At 36.7% G+C, this 22,946-nt stretch overlaps 1 protein-coding gene across 16 annotated transcripts in view; it reads right to left on the reverse strand.

The window, feature by feature from the left end:
* CHD9 (chromodomain helicase DNA binding protein 9) overlaps positions 1–22,946 on the reverse strand; it is a 222,601-nt gene that overhangs the window by 33,731 nt on the left and 165,924 nt on the right. For all 16 annotated transcript variants that reach the window (XM_045891120.3, XM_045891118.3, XM_064580402.1 and 13 more), the window contains 8 exons: positions 18,407–18,517; positions 13,150–13,346; positions 12,486–12,685; positions 8,206–8,365; positions 7,698–7,787; positions 2,591–2,694; positions 1,969–2,086; positions 1,283–1,340 (listed from right to left, as the gene is read on the reverse strand). In XM_045891120.3, coding sequence (XP_045747076.1) covers positions 1,283–1,340; positions 1,969–2,086; positions 2,591–2,694; positions 7,698–7,787; positions 8,206–8,365; positions 12,486–12,685; positions 13,150–13,346; positions 18,407–18,517 — 1,038 coding nt within the window. The remainder of the gene's footprint in view (positions 1–1,282; positions 1,341–1,968; positions 2,087–2,590; positions 2,695–7,697; positions 7,788–8,205; positions 8,366–12,485; positions 12,686–13,149; positions 13,347–18,406; positions 18,518–22,946) is intronic.

Here is a 22,946-nt window from a genome sequence, read left to right on the forward strand (position 1 = left end):
CCTATTTGTGGAGTTTTAATTTTCAGTGACTGTATTTTCCACTTCTAATGTTATACAAAATTGTTTTTACATACATCCCTTGTCTTTTAAAATCATAGATCTTTTTTTCTTTCTTTTGTTTTTGGATCTTTCTTTAATGTATTTAACCATTTATAAAATTACTTATTTCCTATTTTAATAGATCTCCATCAGAAGTTCTTAGAGGTCTAATCTTGTTCTTTGTTGTATTTGCTAACATTCACTCATGGTAAATTATTCCTCACATACTTAGAATTTTTGGATTTTGACCTCATTTCATGGAGGGCTTTTATCTTCAGGACTCAAGTACAGTCTACATTGAAGCTGTTTCTGCCACAATTCTTTTTCTTTTTGTTTCTATTAGGTACCTCAGGATTATTGCCAGCCTGGGACCCTTGCTATGTTACATTTTTGGTTCGAGAGTTCCTGGACCATGCAGATGATGTAAAAGAATCAAACTGTAAGCTCGAGAGTAAGCATGCCTATGGCTATGAATTCTCAGGGGAAACAATTTTTTCCCTACCCAGTACCTACGTGGAGATAAATTTCCTCGTTGTTGCCCTGTGCTGTTTGTCAGAGTACTGCTCTCTGAGGGTTCTCATTCTATGCAGGATCTCCATTCTCACCGCCACACACTGGCCTGAACCCTCTCTAGTCCTCATAAAGGCATCAATATCCAAGCCCCGTGGCCACCAAGACCAGCACACCTTACCTGACAGTTACAGCAGTGTCTAGTCCTTTCCCATGCCCTCATCCCTTTTCACATCCTTTCCCCACTCCATGGAGTATTTTCACCCAACTCTGCTTCTTCCTTTTGACTTTGTATAAACAGAACACTTAGAATTAACTATGCTTTAGCAGTTCGGAATTCCTCTAGGCTCTACCCTCTATTTTCAAACCCTTTATGTAGGTCTAGTTTCTATCTGTTGCTGTGTACTTTCAGTGTCTACTTTTCACTCTGCTTTGGGGTTTTGTCCCTGACACCGTGTTTCCTAGTTCCTAGCAGTGCAGCATGTGGGCAAGCTCCATTTCATCTACATGTCCACCACGGCCTCCAGCGTGTCTAGAGGGAGGTCAGGCATATTCTGAAGGACTATTTGTGATGACTGTCGACCTAAGTGGATCACTAACTTCGCTCATCTTCTGAAGAACAGAATTATGTATAAGGAAAACATATGAAGGAAAAACACACAAAAGAAAATGCAACCAAAGAAACCATGGAAAAACCAGGAATGAGAATTTTAAAACAGGATCCAAAGCATACCTCTATATCATCTTTAAAGATAGCTGGGGCAGGTTTGTATTCTGGATCTTCCACATCCCTGTTAAAATACCAACAGATGCTACAATTATTGTACTGGACTTAAAATTTCTCCTGAAAGGACAAATGGAGTCTTGTTGGAAGGACTTTTCAGCATGTTTCAGACTGAAATCTCTGTTCTTTAGCCTGATGACCCCAAGTCACAGCGTGAAGCCAGTTATACGGCAAGTCAGAAGAAAGCTACTCTAATTGACTCTTACTACCAAGTTTGCTTTTAAATGTGATAATATTAACCTTAATACAGTCCCCTACTTTTCTCTTTTGGTAAGAAAACAAAGATAGTAAAGACCTTATAACAGTTACAATGAACAAACATCCTATTTCTCTTCAATTGTAATATTCTTTGTCTTCTTCCCTCTATGCCCTTAGAATTGTATGGCTTTAATGGCCATGACCATTAAGAATGGAAAAATGAAGGACTCACCACAAGGATGGCTTTGGGGCAGGTGGAGTCTCTTCCTTGAGCACACCACTGGATAAACACTAACTTATTAGAGTTTCATTAACTCTTATAGATTGTAAACTCCAATTCTCTTACTACTACATTATTTAAAGATAAACATCACCGGTAGGACATGCTGCTGTTGATAGAGATATATGGAGAAATCAAGCCTCTGAAGTGCACATACCCATCCATATAATCATTTGCCCTCTGCTCTGCAGCGACTGCTTTCTCATCAGGTTTTCCCACTCTTTCCAAGAAGCATAATGCTGGGTCTGCTCGGATAGTGTTATATTTTTCATAACCTGGAGGGATCACCAATTATGAAAGTAAAAAGGATAAAAAGAAAAAAGATGTATGAATATAAGCATTGCTCATATTTACAGCAGATGTTGTTCCTGGACTAAAGGGACCATATATTAAAATAATACAGGGTAGAGTAGGTTTTCTAGAAATTGTCACAAATACTACATGGTCTGGCATAGGTATTTTTAAAAGTTTGGATTAAGTTTATCAGTTAAAATGAAAAATAGGAAAACTGATCATACATAACACACTTTATATAAGAACTCTTCCTGAGGGGAAGTTAGTGTGACTTCTGCCCAGGAGGGGCAGGTCATGTATGCCACCCCTTTCATGAAAAAGTGTAGGGACTGACAGACATAATTTGGTAATTCGTGCGTTACATGATATGTATAATAACATCAGTGTTACTGGAATGAAGCTATAGGCGGAAATCGTTAAACTGAGAACTAGTTGAATTACATTATACACAGAAGATGACTCTACCTACCTTCCTTCTCACTTACCATGTTTAAAAACTCCAATAAGAAGTGACTTATCAGCATCAAAATCCCACCATTCAGCAGGAACTTCTGAGTGGTCTGGTTCTGGGACCCAAACATCAATGTCACTTAAAAAAAAAAAATCACGACATGGCACTATGAATTATTACAAACAAGCCAAAGAAGAGGCAAACTTTACCTAGCTTGTAAAAAGCATTATGGTTTTTAAGAAAAAGACATTATGATTTTATTTCATTGATTTTTTTTTTATTTTCCACAATTACCAGTTAAAATTACAAAATTGTACATGATCAACAAAGTTACTAAAAAATGAATTAATATCCTTAAGCTCAACAGAAGACATTTTTCAACAGGTTTACTTTACTCTTAAGGAATCATATTCTTTCCACTGATTTCCTTTAGATATATAAACACAGCATTTTATGGGAGAGTAGAATCTTATGTCAGCAAACAACTTGACAAAAATCAGCTGGTTCAAATATTTCATTTTGTGTATGAGGAGAATGGGGCACTAGAAGGGCAAATTAATTGCTTTAGGCTGCAAAACAAGGCATATCTTTTCTAGACTGCTACTGGTAAGAAAATGCCACTGACAAATTAAGCATTGCTTACGAGCAAAAGAAAATGGCAAGTTTTGATTCATAATTTGACTAAAACACTCAAAGTGCTATTTTTATGCTGTATATAAATATCATGCCTAAAAATGACAATATGATAAACTACTAAAACTGTAATAAATCCATGATGCTTTGGTAATTTGGCTGTTTTCATGAGTATGAAACAACTACTAAAGAGTACTTACAATTCTGCAAACATAACTTCCTTTGCTATCATTTGAAATTATTATTTTCCCAGAAACCTTTTATAAGTAACACATACAACACCACTAAAAATGAAAATATGCCATGTACAGGACTGAAATGTTTAGTTTTTTACAAAGTGATTCAAGCCATCGTTTCCCTTAGCCTAGCATATAGCTAACATCTGATAATAATTAGCAAATGAATACCATTAATTTTCACACACACACACATCATTCTTATATTTTATTCAACAAAGAAGGTAGAGGGGCGCCTGGGTGGCTCAATCAGTTAAGCATTTGACTCTTGATTTTTGGCTCAGGTCATGATCTCAGGGCCGTGGGATTAAATCCCATGTGGGGCTCTGCGCTCAATGGGGAGTCTGCTTGTCTCCTCCCTCTGCCCCTTCCCCCCTCAAATAAATAATACATCTTTCTTTTTTTTTTTTTTTTAAGATTTTATCTATTTATTTGAGAGGGAAAGAGAGAACAGGCAGGGGGAGGGGCAGAGGGAGAGAGACAAGCAGACTCCCTGCTGAGCAGGGATCCTAAGGAGGGGCTGGTTCCCAGGACCCTGAGATCATGACCCAGGCCAATGGCACATGCTTAACCAAGCTACCTAGTCGCCCTACTAAACAGATCTTTAAAGAAAAGGGTAGAGATTGTATAGGATAAATTACCTCGGGAAATCAAATTTTCTAGTTGAGAATTTCTCTATTTGATATTTGTGAATTATTAATTTTCAAAGAATGAGAGATAATAAAACACAACAAAAATTAAGTAGAATTTCATCTCCTTGTCTTAGCACAAAAATTTCTTAAGTTAATAAACAAAGGCCTATTGTTTTGAAAAAATGGGAAGTTTCCAACTTACAATTAAGTTGTGTAGCGGAAGTTCATTTGTAAGTTCACTGTCCGGGAACTCAAAATAACTTTTCATATAGAAATAAACTGATAAATGGTCAATATGTTCCTGAGCTAGTCCACAAGAACGCAATACTTAGCTACTAATATAGTAGAAATAAAGGACAATGGCAATGAAAACAAAAGACTTACAAGTCTTGTAAATAAATAAAACACGAAATATAGATAGGAAATTACTTTTTATTTTTCATGTTTTGCCAGTAGAAAAAAGTTTTTAACCCAAGGAATATGGAGAAATGGATGGAGACGTTTCTCTAGATTCTTAAAGAAATTTTTCTGCACTTAAACGAACATCTTACTACCTCTAATTTTTCTTAAAAACAAAAGGGTTACAATAACAGTATTTTCTAGCTTACTGTAGGAAAATACAGAAAGAGTGATTTTCCTGTGATACAATGAAAGCTGAAAAATTGATGAGGAAAAATACAGTTAAAGAAGATATTTATTTTTGATTGATTTTCTGACCAAGACTAAAGAAAGCGTTAAGAACCAAGAGGAAGGCAAGAGGAAAGTGGGTCAGGTAGTTCCCCTCACCAACCATCAGGTGGCACTCTAAGCTCAACACACTGGGATGACCATCAGAAGTGGAAAGATTTCCTGCTTGTAAAGAGCATATACCTACCCAGAGTTCCAGTGTAAGTGCCAGATGCATGTTAAGTGTTTGTTAACTGCTAGGAAAAGGGATACAACAATGTGCATGTGCTCCTGTTGTTGATTTCTGTTTTTAAAGATTCAGTTCATGTTCTGTCTTTTGCATAAAGCCACCTTTAACTTCCCCAGGCTAGATCATTCATGAAAAATGTATTTAAAACAGCACTCACTACGTGCCACTAATAGAAATACTAAGGCAGACATTCACTGCTCTTGTGAAGAGGTACCTGCAATACTGCATGGTGCGCGCTGTGACAGTGGACCTTGGATATGTGCCTGACCCGGACTTAAAAGAGGCCAGGAAAGGCTGAGCTGATGCCAGCTGAGTACTGAGATGGGGGAGAATGGAGGCAAGAGGGAAAGGCGATGTTCCAGGAGACTGCAAAGGCCTGGATATAGTATAGAAACAAAAACTGACACCGCAGAAAAGATGACAGCATCCAAGAAAAGGAGGTGACAAGGAGAGAGCACCTATGAGAAGACATTTAAGAGACAGGCTGGAGACGAGCTGCAAGGCAGTGAGCAGAAAGCTAAAAAGAACCTCTACAGGCGAATGCTATTACAGAAGCATTTTAAGAAGAAGGAAGTGGTCAATAAACGTAAAGTAGGACAGGGACACCTGGGTGGCTCAGTTGGTTGTGCATCTGACTGTTGGTTCTGGCTTGGGTTGTGGGATCGAGCCCCATGTTGGGCTCCATGCTCAGGGGGGAGTCTGTTTGAGAGTCTCTCCCTCTGCCCCTCCCCATCACTCTCAAATAAATAAATACATCTTTAAAAAAAAAAAAAGGTAAAGTAAGACAAACACTATGATATATCCATGGGTTTAGCAGCAAGCATATTAGTGAGGATTTCTTGGAGTAGGTGGTGGAGTGAGGGGCAGAAGCTGAACTGTGGTGGGCAGCACATTGTAAATGGGAGAGGAGGAAAAGGAGACACAGATACAGAAGTCTGGCTGTGAAATCAAGGAGAGTAATCATATGATAGTGTGAGGAGATACTGGATCCAAAAGTGTTGTGTGTATTTGTGTATCTGTGTCTATGCTAAAGGAAATGTGAACATGTGAAAGTCCAAATGAGAAGCCAAAGAGGGGAAGATTAATGAAAGGGGAAAATGTAGGGATAATTCACAGAATGTAGTTTCTGGGAAATCACAAGTGGATAGGATCCCGTCAGGCCAAGGGAAAAGAGGAGTCACTTAGTCAACAAATATTTATTGGGTGTTACTATGTCCCAGACTCTAGGGGCTGTGAAAAGAAAGATCAATAAAACAGCATATTTAATCTTCAAGCTTAAACTTGAAGACATACAAAGAAATATAGAAATGAAGAGAAGACATACAAATAAATATAGAAATGAAGAGAAAGACATACAAATAAATATAACTTTAATAGGCATCATGAATAGATAAAATAAGGTCAAGCAGTAGTGAGTGACTGGTAGGCTGCTTTAGCTAGGGAGGCCAGGGAAGGCCTCTGGGAGGAGGTAAAACTTGAACTGAGATCTGAATAACTTGAAGAGACAGTTCTGTGGAAGATGAGGTGCAGGAGTGTACCAGGAGGTAGAGCACAGAATGAGCTTGATACTCTGGAGGGACAGAAACACCAGTGTGGCTGCAGCATCCTGGCTGAGGGACAGAATGAAGGAAGAGGTCACAAGTTATGTAGAGCCATAGGGAGTATGGATTTTATTCTAAGAGAAATGAGAAAAATCTGGAAGGTTTGAAGGAGAGGAGCGCCATGGCCTGAGTTTTGCTTCAGAAAGATCACTCTGGCTGCTGTGTGAAGGTCAGCCTGTAGAGAGGAGGCAGAGACCCAATTAGGAGGCCACTGCAAAAGTCTAAACGTGGCATAATGGTGGCTTGCACTAGAGATTTAGCAGAGGATGTGGTGAAAACTGCTCAGATTTGGGTGTACTCTATACTTTGTGGAGCTCACAGGTCCTTCTGAGGGATTTAAGGAAGAGAGGAATCAAGAATGGCACCTGAGCAACTGGGTGGTCCACCATTTAGCAGGATGGAGAAGGCCTGTGTGTGGGAAGGTAGGAGGAAAAGGGTTGGAGGCAAAAGATTTGGAGAGCCAGGGAAACTTTAAGATGTCAATTAGACTGTCAAGTGGGAATATTAGGAGGCAGCTCTCTCAGATTATAGCTCTGGGGTGAACAGGTCAGTTTGAGAGTCATCTGTTTCTTGATCAGATTTGATACCAAAGGAGAGTATAGCCAAGAAAGAGAGCTGAGGGCAGAGCTCCTGGACAATCCAATGTAAGAGCTAGGAAAATGAAGAGGAAAGACCAGGGAGGAAAAAGGGCAACAGGTGGGTAAACTTGCATAATGCCTACAGAAGACAGAACTTCAAAAAAGAAAAAAAGGTAAAAAAAAGAACATAGCATTTCAAGAAGGGAGATGTAGAATAAGGAGCTAAGAGACCAGGGCATCGGATGGATCATATATGGACATAAAAGTCAGTCCACTGGAATAAGAGGGAAGAGAAAAGAATGAGCACAGAAAGGTTAAGTTTTAGATTTGGTGGTAGGAAGCTTACTCCTACTGCTTTTATTATTATTATTATAGCTTTTATTAGTGACAGAGCCAAAGACTGAGACTAATGGAGGAAAGGCAACAAATTGGAATTTTCTTCTTGTGAACTTCACTGAATAAGGAGCCACTTAATTACAATTTTCTGGTCCTGTAACTTTTGCCTCATCATGTTACTGAAAGGATCAACAGGTTATTTAATTTACCTTGCATCAACTCCATCAAATACTTTCTGACACTCGTTTCCAATGACTTCTTGCTTTAGATAATACAGCATTCTTACACGAAGCAAAACCCTAAAAATGAGGGAAAAGGATTAAAAAGACACAAAGATATTAATCATTAAAGAAAATTCATCCATGAGGTTAAAATTGGAAAAGAATTTATATACAGAATTTTTATAATTAAATAATAATTACTTCTGATTAAATAAGTCTCATTACTACCATATATAGTAAAATAGGTTTCTCCAAAATCTTCACAATCATCATAATTTAATATCCAAGTAAGATATAATGAGATCATTTGGAGGCCAGTTTTATTTCTCTCTCAAGAGGTACCATGATTTGCTGAAGGATACCCTGTAAGATTAAGATTAGGATTGGTCCTAGACCACACTGTCTCTGTACTCAAAATCAGCATGCTTTAAGATTTTTAATAAATTCAGAAATACAAACTTTTAATGAGTTGTGTTAAAAATACCCTACTACCTACTTATTACAGTGGTGTTTTATATGTTTTTTGTATCCTTCATCTTGAAGTAGCTGCTCAGGATTATATTTTCGAAGCCATTCTGCTTTCTGTATATCAAATGAGCTTGTTTGAGTCTTTACTTTCTTCCCTTTCCGACCCCTGGGTACAGGGGCTGATAGGCCTGTTAAAATGAGAAGGACACATGAAATCAGGGATAATTTGTATAAAGTTTTGCAATTTGAAACATTTTTTTTCAACACAAGAAATTTCTGGAGACTTTCAGAGGTCTGTGCAGGCTATATACAGATCTTTAAAATATTACCGGTAACAACACTGATACCCAATCGCAAGGTAAGTCAACGTGATGATTGTATACACATATTAACAGCTCCCCCCTGCAAGTACCCAACAATTCTGTACCTGAAATTAATCACTCTGACTTACTTTTTGTTCCAAAACACATTATTTTTTTCCAAATGTAAAAACCAAAAGCTCAGACCTGTCCCTCTGCTTTACTTTTAGCTTCCCTAGTTATAAAATAGTAAGTTTTGGTCTCTTGATTTTCAAAACTGGATTAGGTTTAGTCATTGTGGGTTCTTATTTAAGAGAGCTAAATTCATTTTATTTCTTTGACACCTTTGTGAAATATGTTTTTTTTTTCCTGTAAGATTTTTTTTTTTTTTAAGATTTTATTTATTTATTTGACAGAGACAGAGACAGCGAGAGCAGGAACACAAGCAGGGGGAGTGGGAGAGGGAGAAGCAGGCCTCCCGCCGAGCAGGGAGCCCGATGTGGGACTCGATCCCAGGACCCTGGGATCATGACCTGAGCCGAAGGCAGTCGCTTAACCAGCTGAGCCACCCAGGCGCCCTCCTGTAAGATTTTAAATAATCTCTACACCCAATGTGGGGCTTGAACTTACAACCCCAAGATCAAGAGTTGCATGCTCCACTGACTGAGCCAGCCGGGTGCCCCTGAAATATTTATTTTTTTAAAGATTTATTTGAAAGAGAGAAAACAAGTGCAAGTGGGGAGAGAGGCACAGGGAGAGAACCCTCAAGCAGACTTCCTGCTGAACACGGAGCCCAACTTGGGGGTGGATCTCATGACCTATGAGATCATGACCTGATGACACCAAGAATTGGATGGTTAACCGACTCAGTCACCTAGGTGCCCCTGAAATATTTCAAAAATACAAAGAAGTATTCTTACTCTTAATCTTAACATATTCCATATCTGGTCAGTTTTTCGTTAAAGGAAATAGGTATGCATAGCTGAAGTCCAGTTCACTGCTTCCTTCCCAGAGATAATCACTACCCTGTATTGGTCTAGTCATTCCATGCCTGTTTGTACTGGTAGGATGGAGAAATATTTAGTACTTAAGTTTTCAGACATTATATAACACAGGCAATTCTGCAACTTATTAATTACGTTGGTATTTTTTTGGGATTTATACTTGCTGACTCATGAGCCTGTAACTTACCTATTTTCCTGCCATGTAAAAATCTACTGTATGACTATTACTGCATGTATACCACTGCTTACCTATGAATCCTCAATGATGCCAGAGTTGTTTCACTTAAAATTTTTAACAATTACTAAAAATAAAGTTTTGATTCCTTTCAATTCTTACCTATCTTTTCCTTGCTGTACTCTACCAGCTAGGAGTTTCACCACAATGGTAAATAGAAGCTTGATGTGGACTTGCCCATTTCTTCTTAAAATTTTGGCAATTTTGTATTTATATTTTGAGACTATTTTGTTTAGTGTATAAAGCTTATACTTATTATTTCTTCTTTTTTTAGGGGGGAGGGGCAGCCAGGCGCCCCTTGTTATATCTTCTTTTATGGATCAGTCATTTTTATTATTATTGTGTAGTCTCTTTTTGATCCTAATTAATGTCTTCCACCTTAAATTGTACTTTGTTCTATGTTACTACTAATACTGTTCTATATTCCAGTCCTCTTCACTCTTAAGCAGGCCCCACACCCAGCGCTGAGCCTGATGCAGGGCTTCATCTCAGGACCCCACCAAGATCATGACCTGAGCCGAAACCAAGAGTGAGACGCTTAATAGACTGAGCCACCCAGGCGCCCCTAGAGAATAAACTTTCAGTCCTTCTTCACTGTGGCTACACAGAGTTGAAGAGGGTGTCTGGCAATCTGAACTTTCTTTAAACAACTTCTAGTCAAAATCTCTGTCCTTACGCCTACTTTCAGAGGTTCCTGATTTGTCACAAACGAACTTTTGGGTAATCTATGAAGCACATTGATTGGTTGTTGCCTTTTCCTACTGCTGACCTGAGATTTAGTTCTCTCTGGTTGATTGAGTTAGTGGCCACTCATCTATTTTCTTCTAAAACTGTGTTGCTATTTCCTCTCCCACTCTCTCCTTTCTTTTGAGGGTTTATGCCTATGTATTCTTTAATCATGGAATTAAGCAGATTCAAAAATAGATGGAATAATATGATGGATCACTGTGTCCCATCATCCAACTTTAATATTACCAGCTCATGGCAATTTTTTGTTTCATTCATACCCTGTTCACTCCCCAACCTTCCATATTATTTTGAAGTAAATCTAAGACATTACTCATTTCATTAATAAATATCTGAGTATCTCTTAGTGATAGTACATGGTCTCCTTTTAAAAAATACCATTATTGGCCCTAAGAAATGCACTAATACTTCCCTAATACTTGATATTCAAATTTACTATTATTTAATAAAGATAATAAAAAAAAATCCTGGGTTGTCTGTTTTGGTCAGGATCCAAATCAGGCCCCCACACTGCAACTGGCTGAGGACTCTCAAAACTTGTAGGTTATAGCAGGGTTCTCAATCTCAGCACTATTGGTATTTTGAGCCGCACTGTTCTTCATTGTGGGGAGCTGTCTGTGCCCTTTTGGCCTCTACCTACTAAATGCTAGTAACACGCTCAAAGCAGCGACAACCCTGAATGGTGGCAGGACTGGGCGCAAAATCATGTCTGGTTGAGAACCCCACTGGTTTATACATAGCCTCTCTATCCACCCCCTTTTGTTTGATGAAGAAACTAGGACTTCCGCCTGTAGAACTGATCAAGCATAATGCCTTATTTTTTTTCTTTCTCTTTATCGACATGTAAGTGCAGTTTCAAGGAAGAGGGATGTATTTGTGTCAGTCTTCCATCTTTACCAGAATTCCACTCTTCACAGTACTAATTTCATTGTCCCCTATTACGACAGACTCCGGTGACCACCCTAATCCAAAATAGGTGCTTTCTGTTCTTCTCCATCTCAGCACTTACTTATTTCACAATACTTATCACATTCTGTAATTATTTATCTACTTTCTTATTATGTCTGTCTACCTGGCTGGAATGGAAAGTTCCTAAACTCAGGGATCTTGTTTCTTCTCTTTTCAGTACCTTGCACAAGAAGGACATAGAAGGCACTGTAGCAGGTATTTGTTGATTAAACAGAACAAAACTGTGACATAGATTTCAAGGTATAGTAATCTTTTTTTTATCTTTACAGAAAATTCAATTACTTTATGCTATGTAAGAATTACTTTATGCAGAAAAGAACATTTTATTAGAAAGGATGTAGAGAAAAAAGTACTTATATGTATATCTCTGACAGAACTGTAAATTGGTATAGCCATATCTGGTGGCAAATTAAAGTACTGATGAAAACTTAAAATGTATATCAATGTTTCCCAACTTTTATATACTAATTGCAAAGGAACTTGTTAAAATGTAGATTCTGACTCAGTAAGTCTGATGCCTAAGATTCTGTATTTCTAAGAAGCTCCCAGGAGATGCTGATACTCTTAATCCACAGATAACATTTTAGGTACTAAGGATGTATGAATGCTATACCTCAACAGTTCATTTTGTGGTATGTATCTTAGTGAAAGATTTAGTCACATGCAGAAGGAAAAATGCAGAAGGATCTTCACTGAAACTTGTTTGTCAATTGTCTAAAAACTGGAAATGTCCTAAGCTCCCATCATTAAAGCAGATGCTAAACAAACAATATCCGCACTATGAACTACTAAAAAGGAGTTTTAAAAATGAGATAGATCTACATGATTACAAATGGGAAGACTGCTGAGATAACCACCTGCAAACTGATATATGTTTGATTAACAACCCAACTACATGTAAAGCTGTGTGTAAAACCCAAACAGAGAAGTTGGTATTTTCTAAGTTGGAACTTGAATGGAGAGTGAAGTTTAAGCGTTCTTTATATAGGGTACTATGGTAGGTGCTACCTATATAACTAAAAATAAATTTAAAAAGAAGCAAGAATCTTCTTACCCAGATGATTCTGTAGTTCTCGTGTCTGCCCATCTTCAGTTGGAGTAATGAGATCCCATATGAAGCCTTTAATTTTCTCATCTCCTCGGTAGTGAACAAGGCAATATGCTAAGAGGGCTCGGCAAATTATTTCTATATCATGCTCATTCAGCTGTCTCTTAAAACGGCCGTGAGACAGAATCTCTCTCCATCGGCCCCATCTGGTTAAAAAGGTATATTTACATTAATATTGAGTCAAGTTCTAGAGAAAAACAGAACTCATGGACAAAAGGCTTGAAAACTGCAAAAAAAACACATGTTGTCATTAATAGGAATTACCTAATAAAGTCCCCCTGCAATCCCCGCAAGTAAAATGCAGAGCCATGGTAGAGTGATTTCAAGTGTATCTTATTCAATAATGGATAACAAGATTATCCATTTTATATTACTAAATATGCAAATCTCAGAACAACAAGGAATTTGACTTCAGTGATACATTTATAATTTACAAATTAAGGATATTCCATCATTCTGCTAATAAATATATGTTAAACAATAAATTTAGGGAACTTTACACAGATTTTATTGATTCTGACAAGATAAAAAAAATACAGAATTTGGTATATGTTTTTTGTAACTTTATATAGCAGACTACTAACAAGAAACATTAAAAGCAGTATTTTACCCATAAACTAGAAGATTTTTCTCTACTCTAAAGCATTCAGTTCTTCCATAGCCATTAGAACGGTCACAGGGTCTCCGGAGTTTGGGTTTTTCATCTCCTTCACTTTCGGCTTCAGATAATTCAGCCAATTCATCTTTTGTGGCACTAAAGGGTCTTGTTTGCTTCCTAATTCTTGGAGTGTCAATAACCAAGCTGTTCTGTAAAATTTAACAGCTATTACTTGAAGGTCATTTTACTATTTTGCTTACAACAGTGCCTTTACATTTTCACCTTTCAAATGATACAGAGAATAGAGTAATTATAAAAAGCCAGAAAACAGAAATTACTAACAATTTCTTTTTTTTTTTTTTTTAACATTTTATTTATTTGACAGAGAGAGACACAGCAAGAGAGGAACACAAGCACGGCGAGTGGGAGAGGGAGAAGCAGGCTTCCCGCCAAGCAGGGAGCCCGATGCGGGACTCGATCCCAGGACCCCGGGACCATGACCTGAGCTGAAAGCAGACGCCTAATGACTGAGCCACCCAGGTGCCCAGAAATTACTAACAATTTCATCAACCTACCAAATCAACTTAAAAATTTTTATATTCCTTTAAAATCCTCATTATCATACACATATAATATTGTGACTTTACAGTCATAGGATGAAAAGAATTTGGTATCTGGCTTTATTATTAATATGAGTTATTGTGTTATGATTCTATAATAACCATAAAATATATTATTAAACTACATTTATGCATTTTAATTTTCTTTAATTTGTAGTTTAGATTGTTTTCAAGTTTTAAAATAAATAATGCTCAAATAAATCTTTGTAATCTAAGTTTATCCCAAAGATAAATCCCAAAAAGGGGAAATATCCAGGACTGAAAATACTGGTCAAGGATAGAAGTATTTTTTAAAAAATTTATTTGATTGAGAGAGAGAGAGAGAGAGAGAGAGAGCATGCAAGTGCACAAACAGGGGTAGGGGAAGAGTCACAGGGAGAAGCAGACTCCCCACTGAGCAGGGAGCCCGATGCGGGGCTTGATCCCAGGACCCTGGGATCATGACCCGAGCCGAAGGCAGACGCTCAACCGACTGGACCACCCAGGCGCCCCAGGGATATAAATATTTTATAGATCCAGAAACATGTTTTAGTCTTTTCCAAAAGAGTTATATTAATATACAAAAAGCAAGGTAATAAGTGTATAAAACCTTACCATATTCATTCAGTTTAATTCATTCAAAACAACTTTTAAGTTGATATGCTTTTTACCTTCAATGAAAAGTTTCTAAGTTAGAAAGATATACTTTGAGAATATGTAAAAAGTCTGCTTCTCCTTCAATCTCATCCACTAATTTTAGAACTCATCAATGGATCTTGTCTGCTACAGTTATGGCTGTGGTAGGTCAATGGTAGGATTTTTCTATCTCTTACTCCTTCTGTATTTGTTAATCGGCCTTCTTCAGTATGAAAGAGTTGTCCCTTTGCCCTGCCCCAGCTTCTTTAAAAACAAAAAAATACCCTAACTGTATTTTTTGAGAAAATTTTCAAACATCTTTTGCCCATAATCTTTTGAGATTTTGATGTGTTTCCATTTTTTCCCTATTTTTAAAAGATTTATTTATTTGAGAGAAAGTGAGCAAGCAGGAAGAGGGGCAGAGGGAGAGAGAGAATCTCAAGCAGACTCCCTGCTGAGTGCAGAGCCCAATGCTGGACTTGATCCCAGGACCCTGAGATCATGGCCTGAGCTGAAATCAAGAATTGGGCTCAACTGACTGAGCTACCTAGGTGCCCTTGATTTTGATGTGTTTCTGATCACCTTATATTAACTTTCATATAATTAAGATATTAACTTTCATGTACACTTTTGTTATAAGTCTCACCAGTCTCACTGCCTTTCTATTGTCCATTATATACTTCTTAGTCTTATATATTTGGGTATGCCAATCATTTCCTTTGTGATTTCTTTTTAATTTAGAATGTTTTCCCACAAAGTATTTGATAAAATAGAAAGCTAGTTTTTCTATTTTTTTCATGCTTTCAAAAAATTTTATTTATTTATTTATTTATTTAAGATTTTATTTATTTATTTGACAGAGCGAGAGTGAGAGAGCACAAGCAGGGGGAGCAGCAGAGGGAGAGGAGGAAGCAGGCTCTCTGCTGAGCAGGGAGCCCGGTGCCGGGCTCGATCCCAGGACTCTGGGATCATGACCTGAGCTGAAGGCAGATGCTTAACTGACTGAGCCGCCTAAGTACCTTACTTGCAAAAATTTTTTTAAAAATTTATCACTAACTGGAGTTTACCTGGTATAGAGTATATCATTATAATGTTCCCCCAGTGCTAACTCAAAGTCCTAATCATGATTATTAAATAATTCCTTTTTCTCTAATACTATTTCTTTATTAAAACTTAATTTGATCTTTTTCTGTTATTTTATTCTTTGTTCTTTATATCTTTTACTCAGTATCATGCTGTTTTAATTTAATTTAATATTTTAATATGGTTTAACATGTAGTAAACAACACTAGTTTGTCTTCTCTGTACTTCATTTTCAGAAAAACTTTAAATTTTTTGGTGAAATATAAATAAAAAATGTAATTAAACAAGCATTAAATGAATACGTGCTTACATAAGTTTATTTATAAATTGCTTAACTCTTCAGGGTAATCTTTAAGGCCCTATGATATGACCCATACCTATGGTCTCTGACCTTGCCTGTCACCTCCTCACTAACTGCCTACATTCTGCCACAATGTCACTTCTATTTCTGGAATACACGGAGCTTATTTCCATCAATGGCTCACTGCCAGCCCCTGTACCTTGAAAGATTTTCCTCATGTCTTTACATTGTTGGCTCTTTCTGGTCATTCAATCTCAGCACAACTGTCCCCTCAGTGACCTCCCCTGACCACCTGATTTCATGCTGTCTCCACACCTGCCAGCATTCTCTACCATTGACTATTCTATCTTCTTCACTCTCTGAAATCATCTTATGTATGTGTTTACTTCTGTCTCACCACCAGAATTCGTAAGCTCTATCAAAGCAGTGGTAGATTTGTCTTGTGCACATGAGCCCGATTGTGAGAAAGGTGCTTGACTTATAGTGTGCATAAATGCATAGGAGTGTCTGTAGATCCCCAGTATATCCTTTTGAAAAATCATAAACAAATATACTATAAGCATTGTTCTGTATCCCCCTCTCCTTTTTTATTTTTTTTTTAAAGATTTTATTTATTTATTTGAGAGAGACACAGCAGGAGAGGGAACACAAGCAGGGGGAGTGGGAGAGGGAGAAGCAGGCTTCCTGCTGAGCAGGAAGCCCCATGTGGGGCTGGATCCCAGGACCCTGGGATCATGACCTGAGCCGAAGGCAGACGCTTAACCAACTAGGCCACCCAGGCGCCCCACCCCCCTCTCCTTTTAAATTTAACTGTTTTGGAGGTCTTTATGGGTCAGTAGTACATAGGGATATACATGATTATATTTACTTTTGCATTAAACAGGAATGGACGTATTAATCCTCTGTCATAAGCGATTTAGCTTCAAGTTTTTTTCTAAAACAAAAAAATGTGGCAATGAGCATCACTGTACTATATTATCACTGTACATTTATGACTATTGCTGTAAGACAGGTTCCTAAAAGTGCATTTAATTTTCCTGACAATTCATTTTTCCAGGGGAACTTTAGATATTATCTGGTTATATGAAAAAATTGTTAACATTTTGATTTGGGTTGCATTTCTATGTTTAAAAATTCTTAAAATGCTTAAAATATGTAGTTTTCAATTTCCAACTGAGAAATCTTCCAATTAAATTTGATAATTCACTTTATTGAAATCATACACATGTGTCAGTAGGTACACCCCTAAATGTTCTGTATCTTTTTTTTCTACTGTGAATAGATGTTTTCTTCCATTATATTAACTGTACTTCTGTTAGTACTGATATTTAAGAAGGCTCATGGCATATTTATCTTTCATCCAGTTAATTCATTAAACTCATTTATTACTTTTAATAATGGCTTCAAGATTCCATTGCTTTTTTAGACATATAAATATGCCATAAATGATGTTTTATAAATATCTTTTCAAATTTACTTATTTGTTTCATATAGAATTACTTATTTCTGAAACGTATTAAATAGTAATGATTATGTATGGCAGTGGTGTTATTTCTCACTGTAAAGTTTTACATTTTAAAAGCTGTTAAAATAGATCCCATGCATCAATGCTTAATATAAAATTCTTTTTATCATTTAGCCATTATCTTGATAATGGATAAGTTCCACAAACATTGATTCCTGTACAATAATTAGACAGGTGTCTTAGGAAGTAAACAGTTATGTTATTATCAGTTCTACAAACTATACTTTAGCTTTTTGGCTCTTTCTTAATTCTCAGGGAAGTTATAAAAGAAACAGTTTAAAAATGCCACTTTCTTGGGGCGCCTGGGTGACTCAGTCCTTAAATATCTGTCTTCGGCTCGGGTCATGGTCCCAGGATCCTGGCTGGGATCGAGCCCCGCATCGGGCTCCCTGCTCCGCGGGAAGCCTGCTTCTCCCTCTCCCTCTGCCCCTGCTTGTGTTCCCTCTCTTGCTGTGTCTCTGTCAAATAAATAAATAAAATCTTAAAAAAAAATAAAAATAAAAATGCCACTTTCTTGACTGCTTTTTTCTCTCCTTTTATATCTGACTGGATCATCATTAATGGGGACAGACTCTAAGAAAACAAAGTTAAAGAGCAAAATCAAAGTAACTGCTGATTTGAAGACATTTTAAAAATTGAAAAACATTATAATTTTAAGAATATAAATATCCACACTTAAACTTTCCCTGTATTACCACCTATCACGGCAGATATCAGAGATATTAAATTGAAGCACTGTCTGGCTCAATAGGTGCTCATTCTAATACCCCACATCAATTTATTTATGCAGATAAATTTATTTCAGTAAGTACAGTTGAATACCTTAAAATATTACAATAATATTACCAAAGTATCCTAACACGTAACTTTTTATTTATTTTTATTTTATTTTATTTTATTTTTTTTAAAGATTTTATTCATTTATTTGAGAGAGAATGAGAGACAGAGAACATGAGAGGGGGGAGGGTCAGAGGGAGAAGCAGACTCCCTGCCGAGCAGGGAGCCCGATGCGGGACTCGATCCCGGGACTCCAGGATCATGACCTGAGCCGAAGGCAGTCGCTTAACCAACTGAGCCACCCAGGCGCCCCACGTAACTTTTTTTTAAAGGGAAAGAAATACTTACTCTTCCACTGATGGCATCTATATCTATTTCTGCCTTCTTAGCCCACTTTTGCCAGAAGTTGGGATCATCTAAGGAAATATCTGTCCGATTCCCAGATGCCACAAAACTTGCCTGAAATACATAATGGCAGTTTCTTAAAATGTTATGAAGCTTAGAGGAAAATCTATCACAGTATATTTACAACATTATCTCTTTACATTTACTGGGGATAAAATCTGAATTCAGCATACACACATACATTCAAAGGATGTTCCAAATGGGATCGCCTGAGACGGAGCACAGCATCTGCTCAAGGCAAAAGGCTCACCTAATTAAGAAATTAGGTTAGAACAAGAATTTCAAACCTGCTTGCCCTATACAGTTCATTTTCTGGTATACTACTTTATTTCTATCACATTTTTAGAAAGATATGCCTCCTAAGGAAAATGTAATACAGGATATGAGAAAAAAGTCACTCTCTGTCTTTACATTAAAAATATTTTTCCTTACAACAAAAATACTGCATAGTCATTGTAAAAATTTAAGGATTATAGAGGAACAAAAGAAAATGTAACTGATTTACTTTCTTAAATATTGTAGAAATTATACAGTCTTTTGTTGGAGCAAACTTTAGATATCATAGCTCAACACTGGAACTTACAAATAACCATTATTTGCAACTTTAGTTCCTGAAAATATAAATGCCACTTGAAAGAAAGTCATCAAAGTGCTTTATAAAAATGAAATAAGCAGTGAAGATACATGGTGCTTTAAAAAAGAAAAGAGCCTGAAAAATGCATGGTAACACTTAAAGAATTAAAGGGAAGAATATAGTCACATAATTTTCAAAAGAGAATATAATTGGTAAATGGCTTTAAGATAATGCCTAATTATCTGGGATATAATCAAATGATTAAAATCTTCATTAAAAAACCCATCTTGATGGAATTTTAAAATGCAGAAAATTACACATTAAAGAGATAATAGAACGGCTATAAGCAAACAAGCCATTTATGACATTCAAGCAGTCTGAAAGTTTGAACACTGGGAAATTGATGATATGAAGGAATTACTGATCGAGATTATGACCTGAGCTGAAATCAAGAGTGGGATGCTCAACTGACTGCATCACTCAGGTGCCCTGATAATTTTATTTTTATTATTATATTTTAATTTAAAATATTTTATTTGTCAGAGAGAGAGACAGAGAGACAGAGAGAGCAGAAGGCAGAAGTAGTCTCCCTGCTCAGCAAGGAGCTTGTGTATAGCAAGTGTTGAAATACTATAAATGTTAAAAATGTGCATTTTGCTGGCATTTTTATGAAACAGAAGTGTGGAAATAAATGTTTTAATGAAATGAATTTAAATTTCCTTTTTTTTTTTTTTGCTTGCTCTAAACTATAGCTTTAATATTGTGAAACTACTAAAAATAGGAATTTTTTTTAAATAGTAATTTTTAATTTGTTGAACTGATGAGTGTGGTAGGGTGAGTAATAGTTCCCAAAGATATTTAGTTCCTAATTCCTGGATCCTTGTGAATGCTTATGGCAAAAGGGACTTGGCAGATGTGATAAAGTTAATAATTTTTAAAATGGGGAGATTAGCCTGTATTATACAGGTGAGGCCTAAATATAATCACAACTGTTCTTCTAAGAGGAAAGGAGGTAAAAGGCTATGTGACAACAGAAGCAGAGACTGGAATAATTTGGTCACAAGCCACGAAATGCAGGCACTTGAAAAAGCTGGAAGAGATAACAGACAGATTCTCCCCTGGAGCCTCCAGAAGAAACCAGCCCTTCTGACACCTTGAGTTTTAGCACCGTAAGTCTCATTTTGGACTTCTGACATCCAGAACTATAAGAGAATAATTTGTGTTGTGGTGATTTGCTACAGTGGCAACAGGAAATAATACAATGAGACACCTCTTAATGATAAACCACTGATTATAAAAACTTATATCCAACTTAGGCTAACTAGCTTAATAAAATGAAAAGTAGTAGCCATCATCATTGGCATAAAAGTACTTGATGACAATCAAAGTGTTATGACTGAGTATAAGGAACAGACATTTAACTTTACTCAAGTTAATTCCTAAACCATCAGGGGACTTCTATTTGTTAATTCAGAAATGAATTTCTCATAAATGAAGACATATGACATCCATACTTTCAAATCAAAACACCGAAAAGTTCACTGAAGTTCACAGGGTTTTATTTTATATTATAGTTTCATTTCATATATAGTTTCATTGATACATGCTTCTTGAGATTTAACAGATCTGGCAAATGAGCATCTGCTTTACATGAGCATTTAATATGAAAAGCCATTAAAGGAAAACAATAGATTTTTGAAGTCTAGCTTATGGTTGCTAACCTTAAAAAAATTCTATGTTGCAGTAGATAATTGCTTTTATTCTGCTACCAGATAACTGCTGATAATTAAAATAATTTACCTGGAAGAAACTATACTTCACAATTCAATAGCTCTTGTTATATTCATTATAAGAAAAATGATAAATTTATTTTTCAAATAAAATAAAAAATATTGGGGTGCCTGGGTGGCTCAGTCGGTTAAGTGGCTGCCTTCGGCTCAGGTCATGATCCCAGGGTCCTGGGATCGAGCCCTGCATCGGGCTCCCTGCTCAGTGGAGAGTCTGCTTCTCCCTCTCCCTCTGCCTGCCTCTCTGCCTACTTGTGCTCTCTATCTATCTGTCAAATAAATAAATAAAATCTTAAAAAAAAAATTCTAAATAATTCTAGATGCTATTGTTAAGTGACATATAACCTATTTTCAAGATGACTTCCAAAATTCTCAAGGACCGTAATGAATTAATGCCTATAGAAATAAAATGCCTGTTGTAGAAGATGTCATCAAGTACAGGTATATTGATTACTTCCAAATGTTAAATCTTAATATCCCAATTCCTCTAAAAGTATTTTTCTTTAAATGTTTTCCCTCAATCATTATATCCTTTTATTATTTACAAGGGAAGACTTTTTAAATACAGAAGTCCATCTTCCTACATCAGAACGTAGCAGAAGATAGTGGGTGTTGTGGAAGGGCCCTTACAAATAAGAAATCCACTTAAGCCTGATACACAGACTGCTTTGTTTTTGTGAATTAAGCAATTCAAAGTCTTGTTCTCTACCAGAAAATAAAGAAGTCAGACAAGAAAATTTTCTCTTTCCAGGATGCACCTGATTGCCCTTATGAAAATATCTCAAAACAAGGTTTAGGTGATAGAACCACTTATAAATGAAGCTACCAATAATGAGTTGTACTTGATGGATATGTACTAAGTCTAAATAGATAGTCTTATTATTACTCTGCTCCATATATATGGCTTTTTATAAAAAACTATTTGATAATGCAAAGAAACAAATTGGAATTAACTTCATTTATCCAAACCACTTACAACAATTAAGCCTAGAGGAAGTCTTTGGAAATTCCAGGCACAGTATAAAATACTATCAGCTTTGCATGTTCGGTGCCACTGTATGGTGGTGCCATATTCTAATATACCAAATGTCCACTATATAGTGGCATTCGCTCGCAACTGTGGAAATGAACAAATTCCAAGACAACTGCAGGCCAACTCTCTGGACCTCTTCATCGACTGAAGTACCTCTTCAGTCAGCCCTCTTTTCAAAGACAAGTTACTCCGTGGTCTGAGGGTTTTTCAAATAGAAATTTAAATGCTTAAGTATTTCATATTCTTAACAGCACAGCTGGTTATGATTAGAGTATACTTGAATAAAATAATACTTATATAGCACTTTATTGTAAAGTAGAAAAGGCCAAGCAAGATTATGACGCTCTCCTCTTTAAAGACAAGAATCTTAAGGGTTAATTGTCCAAGGTCACTCAGCTTATGAGTCAGAATTCAAACTCTGGTATTCTGGCTTTCCATAATGATTCTCACTGACACTGTAAATGAGGAAGCTTTGGAGTCACCTGTGGTCATTAAACACTTTACACATGTCTACATTAATTAAAATAGAAAAAATCTTTAAGGAGAGTATCTCTAGGCGCAGCATAACCAACAAAGGTGATTTCTGTACTATCTGTACACAGTGTGTTGACAACCTGGGTAGAGCCAAGGAATCCCAAGAAAGCAAGATTTCTCATGAAAGAAGTTAAGAGTCCAATCGTGACCAGTTGTAGTTTTCAGCCTTATACTTCTGCAGTATTCCTTTTGTTTCCACAATACTACTTTCTTCTGATTTATTCTCTGTGAACTCTCAAATCTGTATCTGTATCCTAGGCAACTCTCCTGCGCACCTCCTACTTGGATTCCCTGTAAGTGCCACAAATACAAAAGCCCCCAGTATTTTGTTTTCTCCACATAAACTTCCTTCTCTTGCATTCTCTATCTTACTTAAGGATTCCATGACCCTCCTAGGTATTTGAGCCAGAAATCTTCAAGTCCTTTTTGACTCCCCCTTCCATACATTTCTAACTGGTCATCAACTGCTGTTGATTCAAGTGGTGCTCCACTATCCCAGTTCACCCATCATATCTGATATAAGCCTCTTACCTGGTATCCCTGCCTCCAGTTTTT

This window comes from Mirounga angustirostris, unplaced genomic scaffold (genome assembly GCF_029215605.1).
Source record: "Mirounga angustirostris isolate CCGP_5_RB_7025 unplaced genomic scaffold, mMirAng1.0.hap1 SCAF_16, whole genome shotgun sequence".
NCBI lineage: Eukaryota > Metazoa > Chordata > Mammalia > Carnivora > Phocidae > Mirounga > Mirounga angustirostris.